The sequence below is a fragment of the Aythya ferina genome (genome assembly GCF_964211825.1).
Source record: "Aythya ferina genome assembly, chromosome: 16".
In the NCBI taxonomy this organism is placed as follows: domain Eukaryota; kingdom Metazoa; phylum Chordata; class Aves; order Anseriformes; family Anatidae; genus Aythya; species Aythya ferina.
In genome coordinates this window covers 3706036-3731973 of record NC_140315.1, presented here as the reverse complement: position 1 = coordinate 3731973, position 25938 = coordinate 3706036, and the positions used below count along the sequence as shown (strand labels likewise).

Below are 25938 nucleotides of genomic sequence, written 5' to 3'. Positions count from 1 at the left end.
TGTGACCTGAAGGAATGGTGCTGTGGCCCAAACTGCCCTGAGCCTGCAGCCTGAGTCTGTGCTGGTGGAGCTTAATGAGAGCTTGTTCTGGGTGGTGATGCTTCTGGTTTGGTAGCCACAACTGCCTTTATCTGGGCTCAGAGCAGCACACAGGGTGTGTGCTGAAATAGCTTATTTGGGAGCTGCTGCAAGCCTCTCATTTCTGTGATGGCAAAACAGCCACTGGGGCGCTGCAGTGTGAAGATGGAATTGTGTTGCCAAAGTCAACGGAGCGGTGAGCGCTTCAGAGCTTGTCCTGTGTGACTGTGGTGAAATGAGAACTCAACTCCAACGTCCCTGTAATTCCTTTTCAAGGCAGCAGCTCCCTTTGTGCTGCGCTTGACCTCAATCTGATAGGTAAGACACAACCGGTGCTGCTGACACTCCTGGAGCTGCTGTCCTGTGGACAGATCTTGGCCCCTCTGAGCTGAGCGTGGTACCTGGCTCACTGTGGCAGCGATGTGGGGACAAAGGGTGGCTGCTGGATGCTGGGGCTCATTCCCTGCTTGTCCTCATCTGCCAGGAGCGCTCATTCCAGCGTGGTCTGAGGCAGACAGCTGCCCACAGGGCTGCCTTGCAGCACTATCAGCTTTCATGGGGAAAATTCCTGACACGAGGCAAAGATAGTGCAGAATAACTATCCATTCCTTTCAAAATTCCAGTCTGAGGACTGATAAATGAACTGACACGGTACTCTGGTAACTCCATTTCTTTTGGTTTGTGCTCTGCTGCTTTCCTGAGCAGGGGACGGTAGCACCGCAGCTTCCCTGTCCTTGATTCCTGTACCACAATCAGCCCACACTTTGCTTTGCAGGAGTCAGCTGTAAACAGCTTCGTTGTGGTGTGCTGGGCCAGGGAAAGCACGTGAGTTAGCGCGAGTGGGATAGTCAAACGGGAGCCTGCCTCGCCTCCCTCGCAGGGAGTGCTGCACATCATGCTGCAGGTCCTGCTGCTTGGCTTGGGGAGCTGAGATCCACATCACAGGGTGCTGACAAGATGCTTTGGCTCTCTGATTTGCTTCTGGTACAAGTTCTTGCTTTATACCTGTAAAACCCTTTGTCAGTTACAGAAGAGCTGCTTTCAAAGGCTCTTCTAATTCCTGTTTCAACCCCTCAGCAGATATAAATATGGAAACTTTTATAACAAAGCAGCTCCCTCACTGCTGCAGCAGGTAGTGAGGAGCCCTGTAGGTGAGAGCTCCTGAGGGGAGGTTTCTGTGCAGTGGGAGCAGGGGTAAGCACTAAGCCATGAGTGGCCCCCTTCCTGCCAGCTTCCCCTCAGTGCTGGGTGTAAACAGATTCCCTCAGGCATACAGATGTGATGGGCAAAGCCTTTTATTGTGCACAACTTCAGGGCTGTAGGAAAAGACAAACAGTGCTGCAGCAAAAAAAAAAAGACAATTTTTAATGTGGAGACAAGGAAAAGGGGCCAGGGTCAATCTTGATGCCCTCTCTGCAGCATAAAGGATGGGAGACCCCTCTGCTGTACACCCACCTCCTGCTTCAGAGCAGCATGGACCCAGAACCCCACCTGGTCTAAGCACCACAGACCCCATCCAGGCCAGCAGGAAAAGCCTCACCTGGGCTAAAGCAGGACTCCAGCTCCACCCCTGCCCCTTTTTGTTGTCTTTGTGTTGCAGAAAGCCTCAGACTAATCAACAGGGCTGAGCTCAGACCTGCTGGGATCAGCTTCCTTACAGAGCAGGGATGTTGAAAGCAGGTGAGTCAACTGGAAATGGCCTTTCAAAGGCCTCAGCTGAGGATATTGGAGGTGCTATGGTACAGATAGCTATCCAGCTGAACTCTCCTAGTTGGGTATTCACTCATCTCCCCTTCAGGCTATTTTTTTTGTTACCTGCCACTTTTAAATGTATTGTTACAGTTTTGTTATAACACACTGCTCACTAGTCAGTGAATAGAATAGGGACTGCACAGAGCAGATCCTGTCTCAAGTGCAATGTGACTTTCTCACGCAGTGGTGCAGAGGTAGGCCTGTGTTATCACTTACAGGAGAGTGACTGATTTACCTCTGCTGAAAGGCAAAGAAGTGGCAGAGGAAGCTCCTTTAATTGTGTAGAGGCTGGACCAGAAACAGCAACATCTGTCCCGGGGGTAAGGTGTGTGGAAGAAGCAGGATGAGGGTAAATACAAAAGGATAAACTGGAGTAGAGCTTTATCGTTCAGCTGTTGCATGTAACATTTCTGGAGTTATTTTTAGCATTAGGAAGCTACTGGTCTACAAATCCCCTAGTGGGCAATCACAACACCAACACTTTATTCTAAACCCTATGAATCATGCAAAGTCTATGCAAGTAGCAAGTCATGCACTCCTCTGTTATGACATGCTTTCAGAAAAGCCAGGGCCCATGCTGCTTTCCTCAAAACACTGCACCTTGAAGTCTTTAGTGTAAGTCAAGCACCTAGCGCAAGTTGTTCAGAAGCTTCATGTTTGGGCTCTAACCCTCCAAATGTGAAAATGCTGGGGGGAAGCACAGTTCTGTACTAGTAGTTCTATTAAGGCCAGTGCACGCTTGAGACAACCACTAAAAAAAACTGAACTGAGCCTGTTTGATGACTCTCACATTAAGTGAGGTGTTAGAAGAAAACTGCAAACAAAATCTTCCTCCTTTAATGGGTGGCTACTGCTGTTCTGTAGCCAATCGATCCTTGGTAATTAATATAAGGAACAGACGGATTTTTTTAAAATAAGAGCTTAAAAAAAATCAGTAGGTTTATTGTAGGTCTCAAGAGGGGCACAGTATCAATAATGGAATGCCTACATGGTGTCTATACAGAGTAACCCATTGCTTGAATTAAAAAGCAGCTAAGCAGTTGAATTTTGTTCATCATGATGTTTTCTTCTGTTTTTTCTTTTCATTTTCTTCCTTTTCTTTTTCAATCTCAGCAACATACTTCTCAATTTCTTCAGGGCTTAGAATCTTAAAAGAAAAAAGTGACCCTTAAGATACTAATACATCTCAGAGGCTTTTATTTAAGCGATTCTAACTCTGACATGGAAAGAAAGTTAACTGCTGTTTATAGAGACACAGGTACATTGTGCAGACACAACAACATTCCTTGGCCACTGACATGAAATAGAAATATTTGCCAGTGCAGACTGTGAGATTAAGGACTGGAACTTGGGGCGGCTCTACAACAGCGCTATCAAGGAAACGGGCTACAGGGGGAGAAAAGCAAAACAAGGCTTTTACCTTCAGCGGCTGATCTCGTCTCATCACAGCCAGTTCGATGTTCTTCCCACCGGACTGCACAACCTTAACAACAGTTGGGGGCAGGCATTAGGAGTAGGTCTGTTAATCTAACAATCCCCTTTCAGAGGGCAGGGAAGTTCCTTACTCTTCAGCTCTAAGCTCTCTAGCCCAGTAGTGTAACCACCCTCCCCCCCCCAAAAAAAAAAAAAAAGGGCCCTCCTGCTGGCCTCAGTGTACTCAGGTGGTGCTGAAGAACACCACAGTTCCACAATTTGACTTTGGCTTTAAGTTTTCTACATCTTAACACAAAAGCCAAACATGCACTAGGCCTCATATGCAGTACCTTCAGTTATTTTAGTTGCAAGAACTCAAATGTTTTCTTCCCTGGACAACTGCAAGCAACTTCTTCCATATAAGCTATAGGAATTGTTACCTGAAGCACTCTGAACCTTGAATTTAACTCTGCAGAACATGTATTTATAGCCTACAATTAGGACGGTTTTCATAGGTACTTTTATAGTACTGTATGAGGATTTTGGTGTTCTCACATTTGAGGAGTTAATCCAGACATACAGCGAGGAGTCACACAAACATTCTGAAGCTGACTCACCTCAAGAAGCGCCTTGATAACGAGTTTAATAGTTAGATCATCTGTCTCAATGGCTTCATCAGTATAGTTTTTCTCCAGGAATTCACGTACAGATTTAGCTCCTCTGCCAATAGCATTAGCCTGGAACAGTGAGGGGAAGAAAAAAATAGGCACAGCAGTTTAGGGAAAAAAGACCTAATTTATACAGTAAGCAAGAAATAGGAATTGTGCAATTACATGATCCGAAACCCTTTTGTGGTGACCACATATTTTTCAGGAGACTGAACACATTTCTTCCCCCATATCACTCAAAGACAGTAGCCAGGCACAGGTATGGATTTGGTAAACAAGAAACACAGATGTCCCCAGTAGAGCTGAGCTGCAGACTGCCATTCCCAGTCAATGTGATCGTTATGGATCTTTGCTGCTGTGAGCCAGCACCATCTGGTCAGTTAGATCTCCTTTCTACGTCAGTCCCTCTTTAAAGGAGGCATTAACTCCCTGAATATTTAATTATTTCTCTGTAAGAGATGGAATCAACTCACCTTCCAAGCATGGTATGTGCCAGAGGGATCAGTCTGGTACAGCCGGGGGGTTCCATCAAAGTCAAATCCCACAATCAGAGCAGAGATACCAAAAGGTCTGCGACCGTTGCTCTGAGTGTACCTCTGATCAGAAAGAAGAGATTTGATTTCATAAGCAGTTCTAAGCGTTTTTGAAGTAAAAAGCAGAGTCTGTAGATGTTACAACCAGAAAAGGCATCAGAAGTATTTTAGGAGGCTGGCTTACCAATCTACCTATTAAGATCAGGCTTCCATATCCTACAGAATGCTGCAAGCAAAGTGAGCAAGTAACTGCTCAATCCTTTCTCCTAACATCTGTTCAGGTTTTCTGCATGATTACAGCTATCAGGAAGAATCTCTCCTGGCAGCTGCTGTGAGACAGACAGATCTAGCAACACCGTGCGTTGACAACATGCTCAGGAAGCCAAGAAGGCAGATGACAACTGAACACAAAGCCAGTTTTCACTAACAATTTGCAACAATTCCGTGAGTTACAAAGCATGGAATCATCTCTGATGAATGCTGGCTGCAGGAAAACCGATGTTAAAGCCCTTTTACTGGTTTAGCAAAGTAGTTGCCACATCAGGCACCAGGAGTGCCCCCAGGCAAGGAGGCCCCAGGCTCCATTATGGCAGTGACAGCGTGCCAGAATGAAAGACAAGTGTGGAATTACTGTGACGGAACACTGACGTTTTGGAAAGTGGTATTCTGCTCTGGCAGGCAGGCAATTATTACAAGATTTACACTATCACTATACTAACATGTCTGTGTAAATTAGATTTTTGCTGATCCCAAGTAGTGCTGAAAATTACTGTAATACACTAGAAAATAACTTTAAATCATAGAATGTGGTTGGGCATATTGTGACACTAGTTTGTTTAAAATTCACAAATATAAAACATAAGAATATGTTAAGTGCTGCACTGCTTTGCTCCCCTCTTATCACTCCCTGCAATGTCTCAGTGGAAGGAAAACTACAGCAGGAGCCACGAGGATGTTTTGGCGGTAACACAGCGCTGGCACCCTGAGAGTGCACTGAAGCTGCAGATTAGCGAAGTGTTCCCGATAACATCACGAATGTGCTCACGCAGCCATTACAAGTACCAATTCATTTCATCTTTGGAAGAAAACTAGTGATCGATCCCATTACAACATTTCTGTTTCCAGAAAGCCACCACAATGTGCTTTGTTGCACTGCTTTTTACCAGCTAAGCAGAACGTGGCCAGCAGAGACCTTTTACTCACGCAGTCAGGCACTAATCACCAGGACATATTTTCAACATCTCCACGCAGTACAACTTACCTGCTTCAGGCTGGCGATGTAGCGTGTGATGTACTCCACGGTGACAGGATCCTCCACGGTCAGCCGGTGGCTCTGACACTCCACGCGAGCTCTGTTTATAACTATTCTGGCATCAGCTGTGAGCCCTGCAACGACAGCGCATTCCCTATGCTGAGACACAGGCTCCATACCACTCGCACACACAGAACAACTACACTCGCCCTAAAAGGCTGACGAGGACAGTGTCAACAGCAGTGGGAAAAAAAAGCAAACAAAGGCTCATCATTTCTTAGGTTTGCTGAGCAAGGACAGCATTTAAGAGACAATAATAGGAACTTAATGCAGCAAAATTGCACCATTTTTGTTTACAGCTTTCACGTTTGTGAGTTAAGTAACATGCAATTTTGAGCTAGGCAATCAGACCTCTACTGACAGGCTGAAAGCACTCCATCTAGCAGCTAAGTAGCAAAGCAATTTCAATTCTCACATGCTTTGGTTCTATTTCTTATGCAATCTGCCACTCTCACAAGTTTTGCGACTTGTTTCTACTACACAACTCCAGCTTGTGACCCCACCTGCACACGTGAGGATCCTGAGCTAAGGAAGCAGAGCAGCAGAAGTTGGCCAAGCCTATCACTCCTGCATGCTACATCTAAAAAACACTACTTTTGCCTGCTAAATCTCCCCTTAAAGCATTATTGACTGAAAGATTCTGAATTACTTGAGGATGAGAGAAACTTTCTGAAATACATTTTCTCTCCAGTTATGTTGGTTCTAAACTTTCATGCCTCCTGTTTAAGCTCTGATCAATGGAATTGAGTCACTTGGAACAGGAAGATTGTGGAACTAAACTATTTATGCTTCAAACATAACTGTTCATTTAGAAGGAATCTTCTGAAGTTGAAGATGAAAGACTATTCTTTGTTTTATGCAATTCAGCTTTTTTGGCTTAATGCTTGTGGAAAAAAAAAGTCCCTGTAACTGATGAATGGTTCTTATACCTCCTGTAACACAGCTAGCCAGTTATACCAACTATGTTATGTCCTCAGAACCCATAAACCTACCGAAGGTGCTCCCGTAACTGCTGCGCCTAACCCAAAACCCTGGGAGTTCACACACCTGCAAAAGCCATGCAGACATTGTCATCGAGAGCACAGATCTTCCGCACAGTCCTTTCATCCTGAAGTTTTGCCACAGACTTCTTTTCCACTCCTAGAACAACAATATCCTTCCCTCTGACTCCAACCTTCAATGCAGTAAAAGAGAAAAAAATAAAAAAGTTAAGCTAGGCCTGAAGGACCTCATACTTGCAGACTTTACTGAAATGAGTACTGGGGGGGGGGGGGGGGAAAATCACACAAAAACACATTATAAGCATGATTTCAACTTGAAGCCAATATTTTTTTTCCTATTGCTACAAGCTGGAAAAGAACTGATGTAACCAAAATTGCATTAGGTTCCCGAGTTTCACAATCAGCTTTCACCAATTTAAATCCATGCAGCTCCTGAGAGATTCCCTCTCTTCCCACTGACCGTTTTCCCCGACACCAGGGGAAATCTGGCTGATTTCTGCAGCCAGAGGCAGGATCAACAACCAAACTGCCACCGTGACTGGCCCGCTGATACTGCTCGAGTCACAACTAAAGCCACTTGAGACTAGAGCAAACAAAACGTACAAGCAGCCGGTCAGTGGGCTGCTTCTTTACTGTACAAATGCATACTTCAAGTGTGTGTTTTCCAGCATTATGAAAGGGAAAAAATAAGTCAACCTTTCATACTTTTCTTTCCACTGCTTTTCACAGGGTGACAGGAACCAGTCATTTCTTATGAGTGCCCCCTGTTATATTACAGATGTTTCTAAAACATTAAACTCAACCAACTACCTGACAAGAGACAAGACAGAGGTAGATTACATTAGGTGTTAACTCCACTTTTACAAGGTTTTTCTGGGGAAAAAATTTTGGGGGGGGGAAATGGTGTCCAGTGCCAGGACAAGAGGCCACGGGCACAAACTGGGGCACAGCAAGTTGTTTCCAAACACCAGGAAGCACATCCGTGCTGTGGGGTGAGGGAGCGCTGACCTGCACGGGCTGCCCAGAAGCTGTGCAGTCCTCAGAGACCTTCCAATCACGCTGTGATTTACACCCATCCCAAAAGCAGTAAGTTCTCTTCCTGGCATTTTGTTATTTGGGAATTAACAGTCTTGTTTTGTTTTCCCCAGTGATAAAACTCTTAATTGAGCAAAAGTCTGGGGCAACTGGAAGACTGAAACTGGCAGCCAGAAAGTCATGTCTGCTGGGAATCTGCGCATTTCACTAGGATAAAACGTTACCATTTTGACCACGTGCAAAATTACAAAGTCGAGGCTCATTATCTCCTGTAGCTCTGCCAGTCTTGCAGGTACGAGGGTCTTGCTCCCTGAGGCAGGTACGAGGCTGCTCTGCTAACTCAGCCTCCCCGAGGCCGCGCAGCACAGCACAGCACACCGAGAAGCGGCCAGCCCACAGCTGCTGTATCACTCTCACCACCCCAGGACACCCACCTCAGCGAACAAAAACCCCACCGTGCCCCCTCCAACAGGTGGGGAACTGAGGCAGAGCCCTGCACACAGCCTAGAACTCCTCCTGGAGCAAAGAAGCAGCACTTTTACACAGCCCTGTTGAGCTGTGAAGCCCCCTACGAGCAATGTCACCCCCTAAACCACGTCCCTCAGCACCACGTCCAACCACTCCCTGAATACCCCCAGCGACGGTGACTCCACCACCTCCCTGGGCAACCCGTCCCAACACCCAGCTGCTCCTTCTAAGAAATATCTCCTTATTTCCACCCTAAACCTCCCCTAGCACAACCTGAGGCCGTTCCCTTTGCTCCTACCCCCGGCTCCCTGTGAGAAGAGCCCAGCCCCTGGCTGCGGGCGCCCCAACCCCGGCGGTGCTCACGGCCAGGCCGGACGAGGCCCTGAGCAACCCGACCTAAGGGGCAGCTTCCTTACCTGTGGCAGGGGCCGGAGCTCGAAGCCTTTCCATGCCCTTCCCCAGCCGCTCCGTGCCCCCGGGAGCCCCTTTCCAGGCCCCTTTCCCCGCCCGCCCCCTCCTCACGCTCCCGGCCTCTCCCTCAGGCCCAGGCCTCCCCTCAGCCCGCCGGGCTTCGGGAGCCTCCCCCGCCGCCTCTCGGCCCTCACTCACCGCCGTGGAGCCCTTCTTCACCGCCTCCTGGGCGTACTCCACCTGGAAGAGGTGCCCGTCCGGGGAGAAGACGGTGATGGCCCGGTCGTAGCTCATGGCCGCCACCTCCCTCAGAACCGCACACTCATCCCCCCGCCCGCTTCCGGGATACGCCAACGGCGCCCCCTGCGCCAACAGCGTACGCTGCAGCCTCGGCGGCTAAGGGGAAGGCAACGCGGCCGCGGCTGCGCACTTAGCGTACGCGTGCAGCGCTGCGCACTCAGCGTAAGCAGCCGGCGTAGGCGGACGGGCGGCGCTGCGCACTCGGCGTAGGCGGCCCCAACCTGGCGCTGCGCACTCGGCGTAGGCGCAGCGCCCGCCCCCCGTTTCCCCCGCTTTCCCGCACTTGGCGTAGCCGCCGGCCGCCTTACGCAGTTGGCGCAGCGCGGCGGCAGGAGGCCGGCAGCAGCCGCCCGGCTGCGGCAGGGAGCCCGGCGGCTGGGCCGCACCATGAGGGAGCGGCCGGCGGGGGGGAGCCGGCGGCCGCCGCTCGGGTTCTTTTCCACGACCTCCCCAAATCCTCACCACCGCCTCCTCGCCGAGAGCCTCCGGTACAAGCTGAGGGCTCCGGGCGGGGCGGGGAGGCTGGAGGAGAGGAGCCCGGGGGTGTTTTCCCGTTGCGGAGCGTACCATCGGCGTTGGCTCCCCCCGCCGCGCACTGCGGCTCCCCTCGCCGGGTAATAACAACATTATCGCAGCCCGCCCGGCATGCGATAGGCACTTAGTGCACCCCACCATGTCGGTCGCCTTTGCTTCTGCTCGCCCGAGGGGCAAAGGGGAGGTCACCCAGCAAACTATCCAGAAGGTAAAAAAAATAAAAAAAAATAAAAATAAAAAATTTAAAAATTTTTAAAAATAATAAAATTAAAAAAATAATAATAAAATAATATATATAAAAAAAATAAGCATGCTTTCGGTGCAGGCAGCGCTCTGCAGGCTCCCGGGGAAGGCTCCTTCATGGAGGTGCTGCCGAGGTGGGCAGGAGGAGGAGGAGGAGGAGGAGGAACAAAGCCGAGGTGCGGGGATGGCTGCGGGGGGGCGCGGGGCAGGGGCGGGAGGCGCCTCGCCCGCTGCTGGGGGGGGGGGCCGTGAGGTGCTGCCGGGCATCCGCAGTGCGTGACGGGGGTTCGGGGGGTTTTCTGCCCAAAACCGGGAGGAAAAAGGGCAAATGAATGAAAACGGGGAAATTGCGAGAGGCTTCTTTTGTATCTGGCTGCGGGGTTTGGGTGGCGGGGGAGGCGGAGGGGAGCAGCGGGCGCGCATCCACCTGCTGGGGGTGTGCGGGGCGACAGAGCTCGGGGAGAGGCAGCCCCGCACGGCTGTGCTGAGGGAGACGAGGGCAGGGAGATTTTGTTCCCCAGGGCACAGGGGATGCACGCAGCCTTCAGGCTCCTCTGCAGGAGGCAAAGCTGCGAGGCAGGGCTGGAAATGCCGAAGGAGCCCGGGCACGCTTTGCTCCGGCCGCCCCTGGGCCTCGGTGCTCGGGGACATTGCCTGGTGTCACTTGGTGGCTTCAAGGGGAAAAAAGTCCTTGGAGGGCTGGGATGGAATAGATGCAGGGGCAGAACAGCTGCTGGGAAAGGTGGAAGCGTGAGGGAGAGCTCAGGACGCGGTTGGGAAACGCATCCCCGCGTTGCGTAGCGCTTGCAGCACGTGTGTGCTGGTGGCCGGTTCATGCTAAATAATAAAACATTCCCGTGGCTCAGCTTTTCGCTAAACCTCCAAATTGGATGAGGTTAGGGCAGAATTTCCTAATTCAGATGGTTTGTACTTAAAAGCACCACCATCGTATCCATAAGCAAAGGGCAGCCGAAGTATCTTCATTTCAATTTTCAAGCACTTTCCAATTTTTTCATATCCATAAACTTCATGGAGGCTTCAAAATGTTCTTTCTGTACAAATAACACCCAAAACCGTTCCCCATCTCGGGTAGGCTTGTTGGCATCTTCCTTCAGGACAGCTCCCCGGTGTTTTCGGGCGGTTTCCTTGTTTTGAAGCAGTGCTGCTGGGCAGGCTCAGCAACTGAGCAGACTTTGCAGCCAGGTACAAGGAGTGGGGCACTTGGAAAGGGAAAAGATGCTGGGCTACGGACTCCTTAAAATTCTTATTAAAGTTTGCTTTTTAGAACACACCAATTTTATTGAGAAACAACGTGATTCTTATTTGCATTTGTAATGTGTAAGCTGCGTATTTTTGTTTGTTAACTCAGTTTGAAGAGTCCGTTAAAGCTTTTATTATTCAAGTACACGCTATCATCCTAAAATAAATCATGCGGAGGAAGTTAGAGCTTTTGTCAACACAGCAGTGATGGTGATGCTTTAAAATGATTCACCAAACAGCATTTTTAGGGCAGCGAACTATGATTTCTTGTGTGCAACAGAGATCAGAACTCAGTTCTTTTTTCCTAGGAAGCTAGGAAAAGGGTTATTCCTGTTTCCTTTTTTTCAGTAAGCAAAATGTTCTTCAGCTAGTTGTGGAAGAATAATAACCCTTTTCTGACAGATACCTGTGATACTGCTTGGACTCTTGGTGTGGAGTACATACCTTCACTGAATGTGAAAATGTTTTTGCCAGTGAAAGTTGATAAGGAGAGCGTTAAATACTTCGTTAATTCTGCATACAGAATTTCTACTGGCATCGGTGAAAATTCTGTACAACGATGAATACAGACTTTGAAGCCAGGAGCTGCACTGTGAGTCAGGCAGGAGTATTTTCTCTTAAGATTACCTGCTGCTCCCAGGTGAGCTCAGGCACATGTGCGAGAGGAGCAGGGATTCATCCAACACAATGTGAATGTTCCCCGCCAGGGCTGAGGACACCACCCAGGCATCCTGCTGGTCCTCGGCCCCTCACTGGCTTGGGTGACAAGGTCGCTGCAGGTGTCAGCAGCAACCGGTGGTAGACGGGGGTGTCCAGCGAAGTTCTGGCCAATTTGCAAGTCCTGAGCAAGGAGCAGGATGAGCTGAGCTCACCAAAGGAGTTGCTGACCAGACCAAGCACAAAGAAAAAACTCTCCTGCTCATTTTCCTATTACCTAGCTCTCTGCCTCTAAATGGGTCAGGAACTTGTTCTGATCAGAACATGTACCCACACAGATGAATTCATATTTAGCCTGTATAAAAGATGTTACACTTTCCTGATGAGTTCTTATGTCCTGATGCCCAAATTCAAACAAGCACTTAATAGCAGTGGAACCCACAAATTGTATTATGTAGTGGGTTTTTCCTAGAGGCAAATATAAATTTGTAAATACCATTGTTATTTTTCCGTTCATTCACCTGCAGAAAGCTTGCCACCTTCTCAAGAAAGCTGGGGGCAAGAGGCAAACTATTATCTTTGAAATTCTGAAGCAAGCATAGGATATTTTAACTTTTTCTACTGCGTAGTAAGTTCATTAATTAAATGAGAGGTGGCATTTTGTCCAGCAGCCCTGATTTTTTTGCAAATAAGTCAGTGACTAGATTTTACTGAATGAAGCTAAGCTAGCAGCCACTGATACATGCAAATTAACTGCAATATAGTTACTCTGTATTTTCATTTGAAGCCCTCCCTGTATTTCAGTGGAACTACCCCAAAGGGCTTATTGGAATGTAATTCTCCTAAATGTGGTTTCAGTGGATCTAGCATTGCAAATTTTATATTTTGTCAAAGTTCAAAAGTCTGCAGGCACAAGTTCCATGCAGGAAAACAAGTAGGTTTAAATTGTTTGAAAGTATGTCTCCTGTTTGAAAATAAGTATCTGAAGTTTTTCAAAGGGTTGGGTGATACTTCAGAATGGGGGAGACCTATTTTGTAGGGGAAGTATTTTCATTCTTCAGCATAAAATCTATCTGGCATTTATTTAAGGAGCAAAAAAGGTAAGTCCATTAATTCTTCTTTATTGAGTATTTCAACGAACTCATTTGAAGATAACTTCATAAAGGAACGATTTGAAAAGCACTTTGTAATATCCCAAAGGAACAGTAGTGCACAAAACACAATCCATGGTGAAGGAGGGTGAACGTGAAATGTCAAAAACATGGGACTTGAATATGATTCTTTTAGTAACGTGTTTTGATCATGTTTCTTTTATGCAGATGCTAGATGAAAACCACCACCTAATACAATGTATTATGGATTACCAGAGCAAGGGGAAAACTGCAGAATGTACTCAGTGAGTATTACATGTTTTCGGGTATGTTGGAGAGTTTCGGTGTACTTTTTCTCAAGAACAGTACTATGAACAGCTCTGCTTACTGGCCACTAAGAAAATACCTGGACTATTTGCTTTATAGGTTCACTTGTATTAAGAAATGCAGATTGTTCTTGGGACAGAGGTTTTAGTGGTTTTTGTTTTTCCTCCAAAATATTCAAGAATGTATTATTTTGAATATTTTTAATAGATCATTTATTAAAATAATTATAGAGGATTATCACCCTGGTGATGTTAGATCTCTTGCTTTCTGCAGACTCATTAAATATGAGTAGAATCAGGTACAACACAGATTTGTCAGAAAGTAATGAAATGTTAAGGATCACCAGTGGTTATCTATGGCTAAAACAATATGCACATAGACATACTGGTTTGTTTTACTTACTATTCCTAATCTTGAAAGTAAAATGCTTTTATAAACTTTATGGGTTAAATCTCAGGAATAATAGCCAGTCTGTACCATGACAGGTCAAGTTGTGAGACCAAATCCAAGAGCTGTACTTTCCAAAAAATTGTCTATATGAGTTTATGATTCAGCTCTCGCTGAATTCAACACACGAGATTTGAATTATTTTTAATAATGCATGCACTGCCTGCTTGGAAATTAATCCATTGAATGTTTTGAGCACTGAAGGGTCAGCACTGAATGCTTCAATACTATGGGAGTATGTGTGCATTTGGGAGGAGCCTACCAAGTTCCATGCTTCTTGTATTCATATCACCATCCTGGTTTTATTTTTTCCACTTTTACCACTTTCCACACATTTCTGCTGGTCATAAGAAAAATCACAATAAAAAGTATTTTCTCCTGCCTTGTTATAGAACCCTCAATGTCTGGCTCTTCACTTTGCTCAGTGGTGCAGCTGTAGTTTGCTCTTGGATGCTCTCCTGTTCTTCCTTACGAGCTTTTCCAGTTCATCGAGAACTGTGAAGAAGCATACATGGTTCTGGTGGTGCTTACTTGAGTAAACACTCCAGTTAAAGCACTCTTAAAAAAAATCTTGTTTATATCTTGCTGGAAAGGCAAACGGGTTTTGGGTTTTGGAGTTTCATTACTACTAGGACCCTGGTTAAAGAGAGGAAGAAGCTGTGGCTGACTGTTAGAGCAGCTAACCCAGTGTCAGTACTCAAAGAAATCCTGAGATCCCAGCTTTACATATCACTCAAAGTGCTTTCAAAAAACTGTGTGCTTTTCTTGCCCCTTCCCCCGGGTTCACCCATTTGTAAGTTGGGTGTTGAACCCGCTGTTGAAAAGCATGGCAGCACGGATATAGGCCAGTACTATTTATTATGACTGATGTAAAGTGGGCTAATGTAACTTCACTAGCCGTTTGTAAAGACCAAAAAAAAAAAAAAAGGAAAAAAAAAAAAAAAAGGTTGTAATTTTCTGTATTGTTAACCCTTTCCAAATAAGCTTTGCTCCTTATTCTGTAGATACCAACAAATCTTGCACAGAAACCTCGTTTACTTGGCAACAATAGCAGATTCTAACCAGAATATGCAGTCCTTGCTTCCTGCTGTAAGTACCAGTGCTACCATCAGAAACGTTTACAGTGCCAGAGGGAAAAGTTCATTCATACTGTTACTGATCACCATCAGCAAACCATTTTTTAGTATTTTTCCAGTGAAAAGTTTTGAAGTGGTCATGTAGACCACTAAACAAATCAAAAGTTACTTTAACTGTATTTGAAACCCATTCTTCAGGATGTTAGTGTTAATATCTGGCTCTGTGACCTAAGGTCTATATCCTATAAATGCCGCAGTGTCACAGATCTGAACAGAATCCACTTGTCCCAGATTTCTTATTCTTTAATTATCCTTGCTATATTCTTTACTCAGGAAAAAAAGTCACTGTTTTATATCAAAAATCTAATTTAGCATTTGGGCATTGTGTTGTTTTTAAACGTTGTGTTATTCTTGCTAAAGCGATTGAGTTTGGAAGTATCCCACCTGTCACAAAACACAAAATAGCTTTATGCTTGACAAGGGTCAATTTGTCAACGCTCTTCTGTATAGCTTCTGCTAACGCTTATACCCTCAGCGGTTACTTTCAGACCAGCACAAAATGAAATTCACGTTAGTACAGAAGAATGGGCACAGAAGCCAGGCTCTATTATAAGCCCAATTTTGAGATCTTCGCTGTGCTGCCTGCTGGCTTCCCTGTGTCATGCTGAATGTCATTTGCACATCCTAGTCAAATGAAAAAAGGTTTAGTCAAGCAAGCCTAAAAAGTGAGGAAAGCACGCATTTAGTTGAGGCAGCTTTTAGTCATAGTCAGGCTAATTTGGGGGGCTATTATTTTTCTAAATAAAACCTAACCAAAAATTTGCTTCTCCTCCTTGTTACTTGCAGCCTCCAACGCAAAACATAAACTTGGGCCCAGGAGGAATGACTCAGAGTGCATCCAACCAATCTCTCCATTCACAGAGCAATCTCAGTGATGCAATTGGGACGGGCCTTCCTCCTTCCTCCCTCATGCAGAGTCAGATTAGCAATGGTGAGCCTTGGTCCCCTTTGTGCTGCTTTGCTGTTGCTTGGCAACAAAATCATTAATGCAGAATATACTTAGAGAGCTGTAAAAGACCTCTCCTAACTCACCTTTCAGGCATATGGAGATTTCAGGCACATGCTGAAATCATCACAAAATGGCTACAGTCAGTAATGATGTTGGCTTCTGCAAGGACTCCAGGCTGCTCAGTATTTCTGTAGGGGAAATTGGAAAAAAAAAAAAAAGTGTTTGTTTAAAAAAAAAAAAAAAAAGCATAATGAAAACCACCAAGTAAAGATGCCTTCAAGTTTTAAGTTTAAAAAAAAAAAAGATATATTGCAGTATTTTTATCTTGAAGGCGATGGTGCTGGCCAGGGTAAATTAGGATTGCTTGTATAACTGACTGCACAACCAAGCCTTTAGATTGCAAAGGCTTTCTAGGAGAAACGCCTTTTTAAAAATAAAATGGTGTAATGTCAGTCTTAGTCCTCTGCAGAAGCTTGCAGGGATTGTACTATGTAGCCAAAGAGTTTGCACAGACATTTTATATGGATAAGATAAATATACAACTCTGTCTATTTGTTTCTTTTGTTCTCACAACTGAAAAGAAACTCACTGAAAGACTTTTTTTTTTTTTTTTTTTACTTTGTGCATTTTATAGTATGAATAATCTGTTTATTTATTTTGTATTTAACAATTATTTAGTTAGCTCTTGTTTATGTGGGTCTTTCCCAAAGTGACGGGGAAAGAAAAACAGTTTCTATAAATAGAAATATCTGACTGTAAAAATCACAGACCTTGGCAGGGGGACTCAAGAGCAGATGCAAACCATGAAATTACTTCGGACTTTTAAAAAATCTATTTGTGGTCAAGCTGATGGTACCTTTTAAACTAATGGATGAGGTATCTACTTTAAACAGTTCCAGCTGTAAAAGGAACTTCTTAACTTTAGCTGAGCCTTCTTTTTGAAGGATCTATTAACTAGTACAAGTATTAGAATAAATCAGTCAAAACATCTTTTTTTTTTTTGCTGTGTGACACATCACTCGATGTATAGACTGAGAAATTATTTAACAATTGTTAACAGTTAGTGGACAGCATTTTTTGCAAGTTAGGAGTAAGTATGCACAAACAGTTATGAATACATGGAATTGTGAAAATTTTTCATCTAGTGGAGATGAAGGTGTGTAATGAGCAGGTAGAACATGTAGCAGTATGTGTATCTCTGGCTCTGCTGATTTCTGTAGGCCTAGATCTGTTCGTCTGCTGTTAAAAATGCTGCTTGCTTCTCTCCATCAGAGGAAAATATAATAATCGACAGCAATTTTTCTCATTTTGATGTCTATAAATATCATTAACAGTAATTAATCAGGTTTGCACTAAGAAAATTAGATACATTTTTCAGAGGCTGGAGATATGCTTAATAACTGAATTGAAATATCATTATCTAAACATTGCAACACAATGCTGTCTCTTCTAGGAATTCTGCATGTCTTCCATTCTATCTAAATTAATTTAGATAGACAACAATACATGGTTGAGTTTAGATAGGCAACAATGAATACTATCACAATTTATACAGTAACAATACCCAGCGAAAACAACTTTCCAAAACTCATTCATAAAAGTATTTGCATCAACTAGCAGCAAAAACCAGGACCAGTTTTCCCCAATGTTAGTTATCCAGCAGCAATAGAATTTCTTACAAATAAGCATACTGCCAGGTAAGGAGGAGGATAACTCACAAGATCAGGATACAATTGGAGCAGTGGGATAATTACATACTGGGATATTGGGCTGGGAGTGCTGTAACAGTAGTGATGATGATTATGGCGGCTTGGAAGATTTATCTTCTGAAAGTCTGGGGTTCTGCCAGGCAAGCTGAAGTAAATGGAGAGGCAGGCCTGTCCTCTTGGCCCTGGGAGGGAAGGGTCCCTTGGTGCTACTCAGTCTCAGCCATGGTTATAGGGCTGCCTGAATGAAGCAATGTGCAAGGAGTTTATCAGCCACTGCTGTGCCCCCCATCGTCACCATTCGTGTGAATGGGGAAGATGAGTTGGCAGCAGGACAGGAGGAAGGAAATAAACAAATTTCAGAAGGCTGGGATGTTACCAGAGTGTGTGTGTGTTTTCTGAAGTATCTGAAATTACTTTTTACATTTGTTCGTTCTGCTGCCTGCAGGATCTGCAGCAGCCCGTGGAGAACTGGCTGTAGGCTGGTGCTGCTGATGTTTTTCTTCTTGTCTGCAATTCTGTATACCTAGATTTGGCAGCCAGGAAGAGGAAGATCACTCTAATTTTGCAGGAAGGCAATTTTAATCTGTCTGTACATACCAAGGAATTTTAATAATGAGGATTTTTTTCATTTTGTTTTGCCTTATCATATTTTAGAAAGGCCGCAAGGGCTTTAATGCTCACTGTACATTGCCAATAATAGCACAGATTTTCTTGTTGCTCTCTTTAATTTTTCTAGGTCCTAATCACGTGTCTATGCAGCAGTCAGGCCAGAACACTATGCCCACAACCTCTCTGAGTATGACTGTCAGCAGTCATGGAACTGGGCCTGGTTATAGCCATACAGTGCCTGCATCTCAGAATGTGCCAATGCAAGGCCAGGGGTCAATAGGCAATTATGTCTCTCGAACAAACATCAACATGCAGTCTAATCCAGGTAAACTCCCTCTTCCTCCTTCTGGGCCAACTTGACTTTTCAGTGACCTCAGAGGTTTACCACACGTGAATGTGTTCTGTAAATATTTTCTGTAGACAGGGGCAAACATGCAAGAGGGAAAGCTTTTAAGATGTCTCTGAATTTTAAGGTGTCGGGCACCAGAGGAAGTGAGAACGGTTTCAGACTTGCTTCAACTTCCATTGACTTGCCATGGTTAACAATGAGTTGTGCAAAAGAGGATTAATTAGCTAAAGGTGCAGCGGCGCTATCCAGTAGGCCCTGGCGGCAAATCTCATGCCTGTGGGAGGGCTCGGAAAAGCACCTTTGGCCTAGCTGAAAGGGCCTGCCAGCCAAAGGGTATTGCAGATCTACCATTTATACGTTACTACCACAATTTTTATGCATAGAGAGACTAGCAGACAACTCAGAAGTTACCTCTTGACTTGTAAAAATGATTGCTACTGAATATTGAATGGGATGTCCAATACTTGTTCTTTCAGACAGTATGAAATGTAGGGAGCAAATAAATCCTGGAATGTCAGTTTATTTAAACTGTATAATCATCAGGTATGTAGTAAGATCGAAGTAGAAGGAAGAATTGACTAGAAAACAAATGCAGCAATGAATGAGTCAGGAGTGAGGAACAAATATCAGTTCTTTCTTTAATCCTACTGTAATAATGATTCCATTATTTTAAGTAAGGTAATAATTATCAAGGATAGATGTATTTTCAAGTGTGTGACTGAAGTGAATGGGAAGAACTAACCATGTAAAGAACATCGTTTTCTGACTACAGTGCAGAAGAGTTAAATTCATGTTGTAGGAAAACATCTCCCCCTATGGAAAAATCACAGAATGATCAGGTTGTGAGTTAGTTGAAGGTTTTAATTTGATTCCAAAGAGATTAGGGAGAGAACAGTTATGTCCTTTTATAAAATGTTATTTTCCATGTACATTGTAGTCTCCATGATGCACCAGCAAGCAGCAACGTCACATTACAACTCGGCACAAGGAGGGAGCCAGCACTACCAGGGCCAGTCCTCCATTGCCATGATGAGTCAGAGCAACCAGGGCAACAGTATGATGGGGCAGCGACCAATGGGCCCCTACAGAGCTTCACAGCAAGGTAAAATCTATCAGTAGCTTACTGATATAATTACCAGTAGGTTGATGATATTCCGCCCATCATGTAGGGCAGGTAAGTCACCAAGATTTCCAAGCTACTTCTATGAATAGAGAACCCGTCTGGGAAGACAGAAAATCTGAAATGCTGGAAGTACCGTGACAGCCAGAACTTTAATCTCTTTTCAAGTGTATTTTTTTTAATTATTTCAGGTGTTTAGAAATAATTCTGTCTAGAAGAGATCATATATCTCTAAAGAAAAGAAGAAAAGTTTGATATACAGCTCACTGAAGTCATTGGGAACCTTTTTGTTTCTTTCAAATGGTATTGGATCAGCTGTAAAATGGCAGAGTTAACAAGGAACACATTCCTGCAAACAAGATATAGTTTGCCAGCAATTAATAAGAAAAATTAGGCCAAAGCAAGGAAAATTCCAGAGGATAGCCACCATGTTCTAACACCTCTGGAAAAACTTCAGAGAGGTAATAAAACTGCTAGACTGATTCTAATATAAAGTGAATTTTGCTAAGAAATAAATGAATACATTAATTGTAATATATTTAATTCTAACTGTGTTCTTGAGCATGGCATACGTTCCTGTGCTTTCTAATAACTCAGATTGGTAGATGAATTGTAGCCTTTTCTTTCGGTATTGACACCCAAGTGAGTGGTTTTAGGACGTGTTGCTGACACTTGCATAATTTCAGTTTCAACTAGCTTTTTTTCCTGAAAATACAAAGTTATTTCCTTTCTCCAGTGAGCAAAGCATCTTTGAAACCGCTCTGAACATACATAGCCTGCTTACTTATCCAGATGTAAACATTGTTTTCTTAGAAAGAAAATTAGATAAGAAAAAACATCCCCTAGGAGTCCACAGGCTCAGTGTGCTCTCTCTTGCCTTTGCCTTGCAGGTTCCTCACAGCAGTACATGGGTCAGGAAGAATATTACAGCGAACAGTACAGTCATGGACAAGGCTCATCAGAACCTATGAATCAGCAATATTATCCAGACGGTAATTCCTCTAAGCTCTGGTCACTGTAATACTGGTAAAGCATAGACCAGCGTGACTGCCACTTCCAAGGACGTGGCAAACACATTAAGATTTGTTTCCAATTTAAATGCTAGAAAATTTTAATTCCACTGCATGGGAGCCTGCATACCCACACTTCAGAAAGAGCACGAAGCCAAGCTGGGACTCATATATCCAAGTGATTTCCCTGGGGGTGTGACTTTCCTTGCCACATATTCAGAGTTTTTTTGGCCTCATACTTGTGCATAATCAACTTCATAATATATGGAGTCAACAGGGTATAGGAAGTTATATTAATAATGTATGTGATAAATCTTTGCAATTTCTTATAGGACATGGTGATTATGCCTATCAGCAGTCATCCTATACAGAGCAGAGCTATGACAGATCATTCGATGACTCTACACAACACTATTATGAAGGAGGTAGGAAAATACATTGGTAATTTTCATAAAACAAAGCTCTGTTCCCCTAAAATACTGACCAAGGATACAATGTCCTTATCAAAATACAAAACGTGACTTGCAGTGTCTGCATTACAAGGCTGCTGTTTAGCGTCTAGAAAATAGAATTGAGCTCTGTATAGCATTTTTGTAGAAATACCATATCAGGCTGTATCCACAGTATCATGTCAGTAATGGTATGGTGAGGTAGTTATGCTCTGCAGCCTTGTGGGATCACTAATAGCATAGCCTGATATTCATTAGAAAAAATGATCCTCAGGTGTAGCTGAGCCAGGTGGAATTATCACTATGGATAGTGAACCTTTTTTTGCAACGAGAGAATAAACTTCCAGGATCTGAGAGTGTGCTCCAGTCTTATAAAACTGTTTAATGAGCATTTTATAGAGTGCAAATAAAAATGGCTGTATTAAAGTAAAAGGTTATGCTTACTAAAGGTAAACTAGTCTGCTGCAGTTGGATGCAAATTTCCCTGGAGTGACAAAGCCTACTGGTTTATTCCAGGACCAACATTTTTTTTGATCTTACTTAATTCACTTTACAAATTGTGAAAAACAACATGCTAAATGAAATCGATCCTTGAAAATCACCAAGATTTTGAGTCTATAGTTCTACCACTACAAAACTGAATCAGTGATGCTATTAAGGCGTCTGACCTGTAAATTAACTGTAAAAATATTAACTTTATTATGATACAGCAGGGTGGCAATTTGGAAAGGCAATGTCTTCCGTATAGTCTCTGTTCATTATTATTTTAGGATACCACAAATGGAATTTCCATTGTAGATGTTTTTAAAAATATCAGTAACGACTAAATGTGTTGTCTGTCTGGGCTTTATGAATAAACATCATTATCTGGAACAGAATACAGTGGGAGGGCTTCCTGAAAAAACAGCTATTTACCCTGGCAGCCTTATCTTTGTAGCTCTGACTCTTTCTTCTCTGAAACTCTCACAGAGTAAAACAAATCCTGGTGGAGCAGGTTGCTTGTTTAATGATGTGTATAAACAACTCTCTCCCATTCAAAAATCTTAGAAGTCACTAGAGAAATAAACTCATCGTGATTGGCAAAATGCAAACATCTGCTTCTGAAAAGAGTACTTGTCTATGGGTCCCACACCAGCGTTCCTCACTCCCTTCTTTTCTTTATGATTAGCATGTATGATGAAATACCTGCTTCATCCATAACCAAACTATTCCAATTTTTCCCCCTTTAGGAAATTCTCAGTACAGCCAGCAGCAGGCAGGATACCAACAGGGAGCTGCACAACAGCAAACGTATTCCCAGCAGCAATACCCGAATCAACAAAGTTACCCAGGACAACAGCAAGGATATGGTAAGGAAACTGTCACTGACCCCACAAGTGTTTGCAGTACTTCAACCCGATGCTTCCACTCCTAATCTAAAACATGGTGTAAACTATTTTATTGATTAACCTTGGACATCTACATGCTATAAATAGCCAAACAGCATAGCATGAAAACGAATTCTGGGCAGTAACATCATTAGCAGAGCACTGCATTTCATACTGTTATGTTAGCATCCTGAGTCTTCTCTCTTGATAAACTGAGAAAATTACCCAGTACACACGCCTCATGTTGACTTCCTGACAAGCCTTGGTAGGAGGTCACTGTATGCATTCTCAGGCCTCCTACACATCAAATAGTTCTGCAACTGGCGTAAAAGATAACATCAACAATCCGGAGAATCACTACTCCCTCAATTAGGTTTCTTGCAATGTCATGTTAATCCTTGGTAAACTTGGAACTGAGGTGAAAAGAAAAATGTGGAAGTGATTTGAATATGCAGCTAACACTGGCACAGGGCTTTGGAACCATTCTGGTCACCAGGAGCTGTGTTCCCCATCGTCATCAAATTAAGTCTGATAGCTGCCTTTGAGTTCTCTGGACAGCTGCATGCATCCTGAGTCTCTGAAAGCAAGTAACCGTTTCAGGTTATTCAGGACAAAAATGGGCTGGAGAGAGTGGGAATATTCTAAATACTAGCTTCAAGGCAAAGCATTTCTATTAAACCCAAAACTCAGTTTTTAATGTTAACGTTTGGATTCTTCTTTCTGAAGGTGCAGAATATGCTAATTTTTCTTAGGTTCATAATGATTGACACTCCAAACAGCTTCAGTACTCTGCTCCTGTTCTGTTTTTGCAGGGGGAAGTTGTGGCTGGGAGCTTATTGATGCTTCTCAAAACCGTAGATTCAGGGTAACATTTTAGAAGACCAGAGGAATAAAGGATTTCCCAGAGGGACGTAGAACAAACCTGGGGAAGTCTAGGCAAAATCTACTCACAGTTCATACTCGCAAAGCTTACTTTATTACCATCATGTTTTACATTTTGTTAACCATAAGAACTCCCCCCAGCAAATCAAGCCCTTTTAATAGATTTCACTGTCTTCTCAGGTCCTGCACAAGGAGCATCTTCACAGTATTCCAGCTACCAACAGGGACAGGGGCAGCAATATGGAAGTTACAGAGCTTCTCAGACAGGACCATCCGCCCAGCAACAGAGGCCTTATGGCTACGAGCAGGTAAATCATCTAAATCTCTGCTATAAGAAAGCAGATTGATCTATTAGCTATTATCAGTTTATCTGATAACTTGGTGCAGGCATACTGGTGATACTTGGGTGGGTCTTTCAACATTAATAAACCAACAGAAAATTAACTCGCTGTTTGTAAACCACTGATATGTTATTCTCCAACATCTTTATTTCTCTCTTTTTTTTTTTTGTAGGGACAATATGGAAATTATCAGCAATAAGAGAATATGATCCTGTGTCAAGATTCATTTCAATAGTATATCCATCTTTTGAACTGGATGTACCGACAGTTTTGATTAATTGTAATATGTTGGTTACCCCTTAGCACAAAGCAGCGTCTGTATGTGAACAGTGTTCATTTCATGCTGGATATGAAGCAGTGCACTACTGGTAACAAGACAATGCTTTAATGGTTTGATATTTGGTGCTGTGTATAGTACTGTATGTTGATACGATGCAGAAATTTTTAATTTCACCCCCCCCTCCCCATTCTTGATGTTTCTAAATAGCTTTAGGATCATTTGATCACAGTTGTGCCCCCCCGGTCTGGAAGACAGCCAGGCTGTTCGGCATTCTGGCTAAATACAAAGCCATTCAGTCATATCTCAGCCCGAGGAAGTATCCTACGGTAGGTCATTGATCTTTTTTTTAACTAAATGCATTGCAGATTACCTGCCAGCTGCTGAAATCCATGGCTCTTGACTTTAGTTCTTAATAATAATGGGGAGGTCACATTCTTTATGTGAAGACAGTTCCATGCTATGTGATAAAAGTAAGACTAATTGCAATTTCTGCAATACCTACCAGAGCGAACTGCCCAAGTCTTATAGTTCAACAATCTGCATAAATCCTTGTTTTTATTATAAATGGTACAGAAAGATGATCAAAACCTATATTTAAAGATACATTAATCACTAGGCCCAACTTTTATATATGCATATCAATAAACTAAGATGTTTCTATTATGGAAAGAAAAATAGAAGGGAACTCTGAGATCTGCAGTGTCAGCCTACTAGATGTCAATATTGCTTCATATTGTGCTTAGCTGAGAAAAACATCTGGCAAAATTCCGGTCTTAAATATGCTACTCCGATTTTTACAACTTGCATATATACGTTTTCATGCCAAATTTCACAGGCAGGTGGCTGGCATCCTCCTTTATTTCTGATTCTCCCATAGGCCTTGCACAGATTTTCCAGCAAGCATTATAACCATAAATATTGTCAGTTTTATGGTTTACTGTTCTTACAGCTTAAACGTCATGTTAATTTTTCTCTTGTACCTTGACAGAAATAGTTCAGAAGAAAAAAGAAAAATCCTTTTTTTTTTCTTTTCCCAGGAAAGCAACTAAATTCAGCTTTAATTGTGAAACAATATACATATAGAGAGGGGAATTGTTAATGGGGTCAACCAGTGAGAGAATACCTATAGAGGGAGATTTTAGAAATATGAACTAGTGGTATGTAAAAGCCAGTATGAACAAATGAAGTCACTTCTGGTTTTATATGTCCTTATAAAGTGTTGAATAAAGCACTTATAAAGTGCTTATATAACTGCTGAATGAAGTAACATGTACAAACTTCTCTGTGGCAAAAGGCCGGGATGATTATAATCCGTGATCAATTTTGAATAGAGATTAATTTAAAATTTACAATATATAGTAAATTTGCCCTATGTTGTAGGATGTTCTCCTTTCATTTGTCTGAACTGGTGTATTTATGGGATTTTGAGTTTTGGTACTTCGTATTTTGAAAAACCAAGACCACAAGTAAAATGAAAAAACCTCTCACTTCATTACTTTTTTTCCTATAGAGGAAAATCTTTTAACTGGACAGCTAAAGATCAATGTTGCTACCAAATGTGACAGCTATCAAATGTTGTCCAAGTACTGCCCTTGCAACATTAGCATTTTTAATAACTGATAAAACAGAAGATATTTCTGGTCAGTCTTCATGTCTCTCATCTTTCCTGCTGGTGTTTTCATACAAATAAGTACTCTCAAATATCAAGGAACGGAAAGGAAATAAGATCATTTTCTTTACAATATGTTAATATTACAGGTAGCCAGAAGAATGCAATATTGCTCTTTGCCAGCTTGGAAATATACCTTTTTATGTGGTTTTTGAAAGTGCTGAAATACTTTTGAGAGAATACAATCAACACAAAACGAAACAGCAACATCACATCAATCTGAAATGTCTTACATTAAGAACTTCTTGAATGTTGTGTATATAATGTATTTGAAAGAGCACTTTGGAAATAGTTTGTACATTTATTTCCTAATTTATACATGATTTTGGTGTTAATATTTCTAATTGTTAATAACAAAACGTTTATTTAATGTGTTGTTCATTTTTATGTGTCAATGTGGAAACAAAGTGATGCCAGCATTTTGACTTCTCCCATTAACTGTATCATCTTCTGTTTTGTAATACAGAATGCTTGACAATTGTTTAGGTTAAAAATGATCTGGAAATGAAGTTGGTGGTGCTTTTCTTACGACGCAGAC

The 25938-nt window shown here is 43.0% G+C and overlaps 2 protein-coding genes across 9 annotated transcripts; one reads left to right on the top strand and one right to left on the bottom strand.

Annotated features, from left to right (window-relative positions):
- Positions 1 to 1349: 1349 nt before the first annotated feature.
- On the bottom strand, positions 1350 to 9109 carry PSMA7 (proteasome 20S subunit alpha 7). Its single transcript, XM_084538261.1, has 7 exons — positions 8870 to 9109; positions 6804 to 6930; positions 5706 to 5830; positions 4385 to 4507; positions 3861 to 3980; positions 3251 to 3313; positions 1350 to 2977 (listed from the first exon to the last, which is right to left on the bottom strand). Exons 1-7 carry the CDS (start codon positions 8963 to 8965, stop codon positions 2885 to 2887), a joined length of 747 nt encoding a protein of 248 aa, XP_084394387.1. The 5' UTR covers positions 8966 to 9109; the 3' UTR covers positions 1350 to 2884.
- Positions 9110 to 9198: 89 nt separating this feature from the next.
- SS18L1 (SS18L1 subunit of BAF chromatin remodeling complex) lies at positions 9199 to 25924 on the top strand. 8 transcript variants are annotated; one of them, XR_014698628.1, is made up of 12 exons: positions 9207 to 9713; positions 12985 to 13061; positions 14535 to 14619; positions 15453 to 15597; positions 18061 to 18258; positions 19220 to 19384; positions 20293 to 20394; positions 20745 to 20837; positions 22091 to 22210; positions 23291 to 23418; positions 23624 to 23819; positions 25867 to 25924. XR_014698628.1 is itself a non-coding variant. In XM_084538255.1 (11 exons), exons 1-11 carry the CDS (start codon positions 9645 to 9647, stop codon positions 23648 to 23650), a joined length of 1209 nt encoding a protein of 402 aa, XP_084394381.1. In that variant the 5' UTR covers positions 9207 to 9644; the 3' UTR covers positions 23651 to 25924. The 8 variants fall into 8 exon arrangements, 5 of the variants coding, with proteins under 5 accessions (XP_084394385.1, XP_084394383.1, XP_084394381.1 ...); XR_014698629.1 differs by having other exon boundaries at positions 23939 to 25924; XR_014698630.1 differs by having other exon boundaries at positions 23624 to 24061; positions 25494 to 25924.
- The last annotated feature ends 14 nt before the right edge of the window (positions 25925 to 25938 follow it).

Coding starts and splice junctions, on each gene's coding strand:
- PSMA7 (XM_084538261.1), bottom strand. CDS start 8,965: ATGAGCTACGACCGGGCCATCACCGTCTTCTCCCCGGACGGGCACCTC. Junction 4,508..5,705: donor ACATCGCCAGCCTGAAGCAG/GTAAGTTGTACT, acceptor CTTTCTGATCAG/AGGTACACTCAGAGCAACGG. Junction 3,314..3,860: donor TTATCAAGGCGCTTCTTGAG/GTGAGTCAGCTT, acceptor ACTGTTGTTAAG/GTTGTGCAGTCCGGTGGGAA.
- SS18L1 (XM_084538255.1), top strand. CDS start 9,645: ATGTCGGTCGCCTTTGCTTCTGCTCGCCCGAGGGGCAAAGGGGAGGTC. Junction 9,714..12,984: donor CCCAGCAAACTATCCAGAAG/GTAAAAAAAATA, acceptor TCTTTTATGCAG/ATGCTAGATGAAAACCACCA. Junction 20,838..22,090: donor ACAACACTATTATGAAGGAG/GTAGGAAAATAC, acceptor TTCCCCCTTTAG/GAAATTCTCAGTACAGCCAG.